Source organism: Stylophora pistillata, chromosome 13 (assembly GCF_964205215.1).
Source record: "Stylophora pistillata chromosome 13, jaStyPist1.2, whole genome shotgun sequence".
NCBI classification, from domain to species: Eukaryota; Metazoa; Cnidaria; class Anthozoa; order Scleractinia; family Pocilloporidae; genus Stylophora; species Stylophora pistillata.
The window spans coordinates 22,355,757-22,366,787 of NC_142531.1; the positions used below are offsets into that span (position 1 = coordinate 22,355,757).

At 40.0% G+C, this 11,031-nt stretch overlaps 1 protein-coding gene across 10 annotated transcripts in view; it reads right to left on the reverse strand.

Moving 5' to 3' along the window:
- The window catches only part of LOC111327721 (otoferlin), a 42,829-nt gene extending 41,673 nt beyond the window's left edge, over positions 1-1,156 (reverse strand). For 4 of the 10 annotated variants that reach the window (XM_088743408.1, XM_088743404.1, XM_088743401.1 and 1 more), the window contains exon 1: positions 921-1,153. In XM_088743408.1, coding sequence (XP_088599534.1) covers positions 921-999 — 79 coding nt within the window. In that variant the 5' untranslated portion in view covers positions 1,000-1,153. Of the gene's footprint in view, positions 1-920 lie in introns of all 10 variants that reach the window. The other 6 variants (XM_088743402.1, XM_088743403.1, XM_088743400.1 and 3 more) reach the window with 4 other exon arrangements.
- Positions 1,157-11,031: the final 9,875 nt, after the last annotated feature.

Here is an 11,031-nt window from a genome sequence, read left to right on the forward strand (position 1 = left end):
TCTACATTGCCCGCCGCCATGTTTGTGCCGGAAGCATTCGAAGACATTTTAGTTGACGGACCAACATTGAAAATCTTCTTTGCAGAATAGATAAAATATTGCCTTCTGAAGCCAAAATAAATGACGCGGGTTTTAGTATAGCCAGCGTACTGAGACAGTGTTATTTTTAAAGAAGAAATGACAGCTTCGACATTTAAAAGATATTCAAACTATGTTAAAGTTTGCATGCATGGTTGAATGATTTTCTCGACCACCGCGATCGGTTTACGGAAGGAAGGTTAATAACAAACGCTCATAACTTCTAAAGCAATATACAGAATTAATCGTAGATTTTTCGAGGAAAACTTGTGTTTCGACAATTTCTGAGATAAAGACAATCAAAATACTTCTCATTTACCTTAACTGAACTTTACCTAGGTTAACTTTCCAAAAATTTGCCACATTGAAAACCATGTCAACTCGAAATATCACTGCCGACAAACAAACAGACATATACTCTCGGTGAAACGGACTCTTGAATAACTGCAAGGCAACTAAAGCGGTGTTTTGTGAGCTTAACAAGGCTCGGGAATCACAAAAGGGATAAAACGATGAGAATTTCCGACGAAGAAAACCATGTAAAACGCTTTGCGCGCAATTAAGCCGAACTACACAAGTTGAATAATTAAGAAAAATTCACCAGTTACAACACAAAGTAGTCTAGAGAACGGATCGTTCCTTTGAGAATGATTAAAAATAACAATTTCGAAAGTATACCAGCTAAAATATCAAAAAGATTACGGGAAAAAAATTATCGAGAGCGAACTTCGAAGCCCGCTAACAAAATTTTCCGCCAATCGTTCGCGATCGAAAGAAAGGCTTCCTCGGCAGCTTCAAGCTGCTGACAGCTGTTAATTCTTGAAGAATTTACAAAATCATACCTCTAAAAGTGACCCGTGCTATTCGGTCAGACTTCCCTCGAAGATTGGAGCAAGTTTTTAGAAGTAAAAGCAGAGACATTTTCGTAAATCTGTCAACTCCGCAACATGGCGATGGAAAATGCGAGGGAGAACTCTTCTGTTAGTGATGAACGGACCAATCAGGAGGCAGCTTTGGCAGCAGTTGGTTTAGCAAAGAATAATTGATCTTCGATTTGCGCATTCGTTTGATTTTGAATAATTCATATTTTCTTCTCGGAACAGCAAAAATCCCAAAAGAAAAATCTACAACAAATTTTTTTTTTTTTTTAAATATTCTCGTCTCCTCGTCAAAAAGATCTCTCGTAGTGCACAGAGAAAGTGTTTCTTTTTTAATCAAGACGAGAAAAATTGGTTCGAAGATAGTTGAGTTACGATTAAGCGGCTGAAGATTTTCTTTTTACCGGTGTGAATTCCTGACAACGCAAGAACACTGAACATTTACATAGAATGTGGGGGCAGAATTTGTTCTTTAAATTTTAATGCGTACATTGTCAATTTTCTTTGGATAGTTTCGACAGCCCGAAAGAGGTGTTTATTCGATGAAGATAATAAAGGCCGTGATTTCAGTGGCTTACACTGATCAGTAACCATAGTGAGAATTTGCGTCATACAAGAGAGAAAAGCGATTTGCTTCAAGAACAAGAAATGGTTTGAGGCAGGTGGCGAGATGAAATGCTATTTTTAATCATCTGACGTGCAAAATATCAGCAGAATGGACGAGTGGGATATGATTTCAATTTTGATTCATCCTTTCTACAACAAATCGACCAACTTTCGAATTATCCCTGTGAACCATAGACACCCAACCGGGAAAGAATAGCTTTAAAAAAAGGGGCATGATGAAAAAGGAAAGAAAAATTTTGTGTTTACAAACAATCAGGGTATTTCTTTTTTTCCCAAAAGTATCACACAGAGGCATTAAAAGCCAATTCTAATTTTATGGTAAAATTAATCATTGTTCGTCTACACTATCGTATAGCTCTGATTGCATCACCATCAACCACACGGGAGAAAAACCAAAGTTTAAATTTTCAGCAAAGAGTTTGTCCATATACCCCGCCTATCCATATCTGTCAACCACTTCGAAAAACCTCGTCAGATCGCAACTAAATAGCCACTTCTGCGCAGCACGCAAAACAGAAGCCGAACATAAACGGCAGAGAAGCTAACCATCACTAGCGAAATGGAATTTGGTTTACGTGATGGCTTTTCTTAGTTTAAATTCGATTAATTCTCTGATCACATTGCACCATGGGAGGGTAGCTTTTCAAACCAAGTACTGTTCTTCCCCACACACTTAGATTGTGAGAGTTTTAAATTCCTGATAATAATAAAAAACCAAGACAAGGTGCAAGTCAAAGGGCGAGGGCAAAATATTAGGTAATTGTTGTTTATATGTCCTCACCCTTAGAAATAACACATCAGAGTCGATCGTCTTTTACGCGATATCTTCCATATGGGGCTTCCTTCCAAAATATGATCTGTTAACCACAATGGCGGAACCAATCATTTTGGCCGAAAAAGTCAGAGGATAGAAGATAATTTTTTTCTCTCGCTTTCAATACTCTGAGGTGTACAGAAAAAAAAAATTGGATGTCCTCTCTTTAGAACCAAGAGCTCCTAATCTCTTATAATTAACGAAACAGGTCATCGGGTGGTTTGAAAATTTTCTCCATAGTCTCAAAATTACCACCTATTTGATAGTGATTAATCAATTTTATGAGCTCTGACTACAGCGTGGCTAATATGACGGTTTCACTCAGAACCAAAACTCATTCAGCTCTCTTCACTTAGCCGGTTCAAAGGAATCACCTTTTATGTTTTGTCACTCAAAATATACTCTGACTGACAGGGAAGGGGGAGACGGGGGGGGGGGGAGGTAGCGTATACACGCACTTGTTTGAGTAAATGAATGGTATAGTACTTAGAAAGATTTATACCATTATGTAGGTCCTTCGGATTCGGGCGTTTTCTCAAACCTTACCTGTAGTAATTGTATGTGGTTTACATAAAAAAAAAAAAACAACAACAACAAAGTTATCTCCCAAAAGAGGGTGGTCACGAACTCCCTAGACCCCCTTAGCTACGCTCCTGTGCTAATTTATTTATTATTATAATTTAATGGCGATACTGATAACATGGTCTGAAAGAGAAGAAAATTAGTAAGAAATACATACAAGGAATTAAAAGGACACAAGGATGGTCAGCAAGAGAGACTAAGTCTTCATACTAGGCAGACCACCTAATAAAAAGAAAAAGAGATATAAAAAATTCCAAACAACTAAATTGGATTAAATATTCAGTCTTGAAGTTAAATAATCCCTTACTCCCTTTTTAAAGCCGGAGATGCTAGAAGCATTACGAGTTGACAGTGGCAACATGTTCCACATGTCAACTATCCTATTAAAATAGTTATACTTAAAAATATCAGTCCTAGCATAATGTTTCTTCAAAGTCAGATCATCCCTTCCTCTCAAGATGTATCTGTCTAAATGTGAATAAAATTCGATAAAAGAGGATGCTTCTATATTAATATACCCATTAAGGACTTTATAAAAAAAAACAATACATCAATCAAGAAACGCCTGTCCTCCAACGATAACAAGTTTAGTTTTTCTTTGCGAATTTGATAGTCCTCATCAGTTTTTAGGATAAACTTGGAAGCTCTTCGCTGAATCCTTTCCAATTTGTTAATGTTTCTAGTTGTAAAAGGTGACCAGTCAATAGAATAGTGCAATATTCTAGTTGGGACCTTACCAAGGCACAGTACAAAGTTATTTGAGTGTTAACATCTTTCAGACCTTTACGTTGTTTTAATAAGGCCAAGAATTTTGTTAGCCTTGCTACATAACTTATCAACGTGGGCATTCCAGGACAGCTTGTTACAAGTTACTAGACCGTCACAGAATTCGGACGTTTCTTAATTCCAGAGAGCTCCCATTCAACTTAAGCCGGTCAAAATGAAAAGGCATACTATTACTTCGTGATACGGAACAATTTACACTTCTTTACATTGAAGTCCATCAGATTTCGCTGACTCCAAATACATAGGTTATCCAAGTCAGATTGAAAATCTTGTTCACCTGATGGACAGGTTACCACTCTAGATATTTTACAATCGTCTGCATACAATGCAATTGTGTTCCCGGGCATAACCACTTCAGGCAAATCGCTGATGAATATCACAAAAAAATAATGGCCCTAGTAAGGAATTAACCCTGTGGCACACCAGATGGAATGACAGGCCAGGTAGAACCTTGTCCATCTATGACAACTCTTTCCTCTCATGATTGCTCAAGTAATTCTCACACCATTTAAGGCGGGGGTAAACCTGAAATTTGCTCCCTGGGTTTGAAATTTGTATCCCTGGTGGTGTTTGTACAAGAGTGGCAACACATGCAAAAGACAGTAAAAGATTGGCTAAGTCCGATTTGCAGGTTATGCAGAAGGAAAAGAGACGGCGTCAAGGGGAGCGACTTCTGAGGACTCGTCGAGAGGAAGCCCTTCGAGAAGCTGAAGGAGTTACTTATGAACCAGGATGTTTTTAAATTACTTTTAGATACTCCTGTGGACAAAATATGGACACTTGGGCCACTATAGTGGTTACATATTGTAAAAAATTAAGTTTGATTGCTATCTGTAAGTTTAAAGGCCATTTTATCATTACGCAATAATTTTGTCTTCTAGAAAAGATATCTTGACAACAATTTATCCAATTGATCTGAAATTTTCAGCATTTGTTCCTTTTAATAAGTTTTGTGTTATAAGCAGAGCAATTTTCCATATGATGTATGTACTTAAAGTTATGAAGTGAAACACCCCTCTGATTTTCCATGTCAAATTTAATTGATCATCATTTAAAATGTTTTCAACATATTAGAAATCCCTCTGCTTATAACAGTAAGCAACATGTCTTCTTTGAATTGATACTAAAAACGTTATTTTTCATTAATTCCAGAAGGAGTTATCTTTTCTTAAGTAACCCCTGGTAGAACCCAGCAGGGAGCTCAATTAAATGAGTGGTATCCTATTACAATTGACATGTTGAGTCTAAAATATTTTTTTTCATGATCTTCAAGTCATAAGCTTTCCAGGGATATATAGTTTGCCTAAGTTTTGAAGTAAGTCCTAGCTGTGAAAAATGAGTGAAAAATGGGCATTTTTTCAGGTTTACCCCCGCCTTAAGTAAGGTACCAGAGATTCCAAAATTACACAGCTTCTGCAGGAGTAGATCATGTGATACTCTGTCAAATGCCTTCGAAAAGTCTAATACACGACATCCGCCTGCAATCCATCATCCAACGCTTTTGTCCACTGATAGCGTGTTAAAACCAACTGGGTGGCACATGAGCGACCCCTTATGAAATCATGTTGCCAATCTGTCAGGTATGGGACCATATGGGAATATATGGCATTATGTACAATCTTCTCTTGACATTTACTTGGAATGGATAGCAGTGAAATAGGTCGATAGTTCCGTCAACTATAATAAAAAATCAGCCGCCAGTAACCAAAATCGTAAATCAACTACCACTGTCCAAAATCAAAGATCAGGCGCTAGCGTCAAAAATAAAAATCAGCCAATGATAGCAAAAGTCCCAAAACATTTTTTCCCATTTCGGCAACAAATGGCCGTTTTCTCATTTTAAGTAATAGTGGCCAATATGGGATTCTAACAGCTAGTAACCTTTTTTTCATTTTAACCACAAAAGGCCGTTTCACCATTTTGGCTGCCTGTGACCCTTTCGCCATTTTGGCCACTAGTACCCGTTTTTCCAATATGGCCATTAGTTGCATATTTGTGAAGATAATAAAAGCAATTTTAATATAATAGAAAAAATCCGAGCCCCAGATTTACAATTTTGGACACCAATAGCTGACTCACCATTTTGGCCACTAGTGGCCGTTTTGCCATTTTGGCCAATAGTGGCCGTTTTGTCATTTTGGCCACTAGTGGCCGTTTTGCCATTTTGGCCACTGGTGGCCGTTTAGCCATTTTAGCCACTAGTGGTTGTTTTCCCAATTTCGCCACAAGTGTCCATTTTGCCATTTAGACCATTAGTGGCCGTTCTCCCAATTTGGCCACTATTGGCCGTTTTGCCAATTTGGCCACTAGTGGCCATTTTACAAATTTGGCCACTAGTGGCCGTTTTCCCATTTTGGCCACTAGTGGCCATTTTACCATTTTGGCCACTAGTGGCCGTTTAGCCATTTTGGCCGCCACTAGTGGCCATTCTGCCAATTTGTACTGCAAACAAATTGACTCTAAATTCATCTGAAACTGAATTCATGTTAATTGGATCGCGGCAAAGGATAGGTACTTACGATACTTCCCCTAAACTAATCATAGGCGGTGACATAATTAAACAAGTTAGCTTGGTTAAATCTCTGGGTGTGCATAGAGACGAAAACCTTTCATGGAATATGCACATTGAAAAAAATAGCCAAGAAAATTGCATTGGGCATTGGAGCATTTAAACGTTGTAGGCCTTATGTGAACCGAACCACGATGGAGTCAGTTTTCAATGCCTTAGTTTAACCGTACTTTAGTTACTGCAGCGAGGTCTGGGGGCATAGTAACAAAGGTCTTTCGAATAAGCTCCAAAAGTTGCAAAACCGGGCTGCCCGTATTCTGACCTTCTCCAGTTATGACACAAGCGCTGATCCTCTTTTTGAGCAACTTAACTGGAGACGGTTAGATACTCGATCAGCGACAAATACAAGTGGCCACCATGGTCTATAAATCTATACATGGTCTTGTGCCCAACTATCTTGGTTCTCTTTTCACTAAATATGATCCTCCTTATAATCTAAGGAACTCTGAAAACAAACTAGCTGTTCCATTGCCCCGCACCAATTTCCTGGAAAATAGCTTGAGCTATAACGGTGCGGTTATCTGGAACAGCTTGTCCCCTGAATTGCGGCAAGTAAAATCACTTCAATCTTTTCGAAATGGTTGTCGCGATTTCTTCGTCTGAATCGACAAAACGCACACGGCATCTCTGTAAAGCAGAATTTCATTACTTTTTCTATTTTACTTTTAAATTTTGCTTTATGTTTGTATAGATTACAGTAGAATGAAATTGTAATAATACATTATAATAATATTATTATTTTATCTGATAGATTTACCGTGTCTAAATAAAAATAAAGTTCAAGTTCAAGTTCAAGTTGTCCACTAGTGGCCGTTTTGCCAATTTGGCCACTAGTGGCCATTCTGCCAATTTGTCTACTAGTGGCCGTTTTGCCAGTTTGGCCACTAGTGGCGGTTTTGCCATTTTGGCCACTAGTGGCCGTTTTGCCATTTTGGCCACTAGTGGCCGTTTAACCATTTTGGCCACTAGTGGCTGTTTTCCCAATTTGGCCACTAGCGGCCGTTTTGCCATTTTGGCCACCACTAGCAGCTTTGCTAATTTGGCCACTAGTAACGCGGTTTTGCCATTTTGGCCACTAGTGACCGTTTTCCCAATTCGGCCAGTGGTGGATGTTTTTCCGTTTTAGCCACTAATGGCCGTCTTCTTATTTTCGCCACTAGTTGATGTTTTGCCATTTTCGGCACTAGTGACCGTTTAGCCACGTTGGCCACCACTGGCAGTTTTGCCCATTTGGCAAGTAGTATCAGTTTCGCCATTTCGGCGACGTGACAGTTTTGCCACTTTGGCCACTAGTGGCCGTTTTGCTAATTTGGCCACTAGTAGTCGTTTTGCCATTTCGGGAACTAGTGGCCGTTTTACAAATTTGGCCACTTGTGGACGTTTTACAGCTTTGGACATTAGTGGGCGTTTGCCATTTTGGTCACTAGTGGCCATGTTGCCATTTTGGCCACTACTGGCCGTTTTGCTAATTTTGCCACTGGTGGCTGTTTTGACCGAATTTGGCAACTAAAGGGCGTTTTGACATCCTGACCACTAGTGGCCGTTTTGCCATTTTGGCGAGTAGTGGTCGTTTTGGCAATTTGGCCACTAGTGGCCGTTTTGCCATTTTGGCAACTAGTGGTTGTTTTGCCATTTTGGCCACCAGTGACCGTTTTGCCAATTTGGCCATTGGTTGCCGTTTTCCAATTTTGGCTCATAGTGGCTGTTTTGGAACTAATTGCCAAATTAGCATATCAGCCACTAGTAGCAAATTGGCTAAATGGCCACTAGTGCTCAAATTGGCAAAACGGCCACTGGTGGCCAAAATGGCAAAACGGCCACTAGTGGCTTAAATGGCAAAATGGCCATTAGTGGGTAAAATGGCAAAACGACCACTACTGGCCACTAGGGCAAAACGGCACTAGTGGCCGGCCACTTGTGGCTGTTTAGTGGTTGAGTTACTAGTGGCTGTTTAGTCATATTGGCCACTAGTGGTAGATTTGGCAGTTTTGCCACTAGTGGCCATTTTGTCATTTGGTCACTATCTGCCGACCTGCAATTTCAGCCAGTATTGGCTTTTTTAGCATTTTGTCTACCAGTGGCGGTTTTTCCATTTTTTTTTTGCTCGTAGCAGTTTTTAAATTGTTGCTTATAGTGGCCGATTTGCTATTTTGGCGACTAGTGGCTGTCATGCTATTTTTGTTACTTTTGGCCGATTTGCCACTTTGTTTAGTAGAGGCCTGTTGAGCTTATTGGCCACTCGTGGTCGTTTCGTCATCGTGGTTATTATTGGCGGATTTGCTATTTTCGCCATTAGTGGTTATTATGCCATTTTTGCCACTACTCTGCCGATTTTTCTGTTTGGCAAGTAATGGCCGTTTTGCCATTTTGGTCACTAGTGACATTTTTGCCATTTTGACCACCTGTTGCCGTTCCGTCGACATTTTGGCCACTTGTGGACTATTTCCTATTTTGGGGATGAGTGGCCATTTTGGCCACTTGTGAGTGTTTTGGAATTTTGGGCACTTAAGGCCGTTTTGTGAGTTTTGCCGCTAGTAGCCGTTTTGAAATTGAGCTGTTTTGGAATTGAGCTATCCCAATTGAGCTAACCGCCGCCTGGTTAGCTCAATTGGGATAGCGCCGGACTGCTGTGCGGGAGGTCGAGAGTTCAATACCGGCCGGACCAACACTCAGGGTCTTAAAATTAACTGAGGAGAATATGCTTCCTTTCTTTAACATCAAGAATTGGTTAGATATTCTAGTCTTCTCGGATAGGGACGAATAAATGGAGGTCCCGTCTCCTGCAGGGTTAGGGGCAGGAGACGTTAATTTCCCACGCACGAGATCACTGTGTGATGGATGTCCTCCCCTGGGGTGGGTTGGGTGGGTAACAGCGCTTTGGACAATTAGTGGATTTTAGCGCTATATAAATAAAATTATTATTATTATTATTATTAGTATTATTAGTGGCCGATTTGCTTATTTAGCCCACTTGTGGCTGTTTTGGGATTTCGGCTACTTGTTACTGATTTGCGATTTTAGCTACTTGTGGCGGTTTTCGGACCTTGACTTCTACTGGTTGATTTGCAATTTTGGTCACTAGTTGCCGTTTTGTCATTTTTGGCTACTAGTGGGTGATTTGCGACTTTATGCACTAGTGGCCGTTTCGCGATTTTGACCAAAAGTGGCCGTTTGGCATTTTTTCCATTAGTGACTATTTTGGAACTTTGGCCGCTAGTTGCCGATTTTTCATTTTGGCCACTAAAGGCTATGTTTTAATTTTTGCCACTAGTTGCCGTTTTTCCTCTTTTTGCCATTTTGGCCACTAGTGGCCGTTTTGCCACTTGGGCCACTAGTAGTTGTTTTGCCGTTTTTGGCCTCTTGTGGCCACTTTGTCGTTCTAGCCACTGGTGGCCTGTTTGCCATTTTGGGGTCTAATGGCTATTTCGTCATTTTCCCCACTCGTGGCCGTTTTGGGATTTTGGCTACGGGTGGGTGTTTCGCGATTTTGGCCTCTAGTGGCCGATTTGGAATTTTGGCCACTAGTTGCCGTTTTGCCATTTTAGCCACTAGTATCTGTTTAGGACATTTGGCACTAGTGGCCGTTTTGGGATTTTGGTCACTTGTGGCCGTTTTGGGATTTTGGCCACCTTTGGTTGTTTTGCGATAGTGTTTAAATTCCAAAATCGGTCAGCTAGCGCCCCTTGAGCATGAGTTGCTGATTGAAACTGTAAAATGTTCAAAATATTCTTCCAAATATTGTACAAAAAAGAAAAGAAACTTTATGTATGTAAGTAAGTAGTTGCTCGTCTCCTTAAATGGGCGGCTAACAATACACCTTCTCAGAGAGAGAGTTCTCTTAAATGTTGATCATGAAGGAAAGAGGCGAACTAGCAAGAAATGACCAAGACTGTTTTTAATCCCTGTGAGTGATCAATAAAAAAGCCGTTGTGTGTGTTTATTCGCACGCTTCTCCTTTTGCGCTATCAGTTTTATTCTTCCTTGGATCTACTGTTGCGCAAACGGGATTACACGATGGCAATTAAGAATCAACTAGTTGATGACGCAGACGAGCCTTTCTTTAGCAAATTTTATATGCGGGCTAATTAGAGAGGGATGTATTGTACAGGCATCAGAGTTTAAGAGGATTAGCGAGCTATTACTGCTTTGACAGTGAAAACTTAACTTATCATGCAGGCTTGCAAGATAATGGAGACTTATTTTCTCAGAAAAAAAAATTGACATTAAGGTCAAAAAGTAATTAATACTTACCGTCTTGTTCTAACATATTATGAAATTTCGCAATGGTCCTTGGCTTCCAATATAAAAATGACTGGTCAGTTTTGTTTTCAAACTCATGTCAAGGCGTATCGAAATTTGCCGCTTAAGGATGTTTCATTGTTGTCTCCCTTGGCAACCAGTCATGTGAAAAATTGCAAAACAATTCGTGTAACAAAAGACCGGGTCATGAAATCGGTCGGTCTATTATTCCATTCGACGACAGTTTGCAATGTAAACAGAAACGGAATATCTCTGTTGCTTGAAGTACGTCAAACTTCGATTCTATAGTTTATAGCTAAGAGGCAAGTTCCATCTGTTGAGGCAGGTAACGAGTTGCAATTGATTTTATGCGGCTAATACGATGATGCAATAGCGAAGTTATTGCGCGATTGCATTACGGATCTAATTGAATTCAGCTGTTGAGAAGGACACTTGGA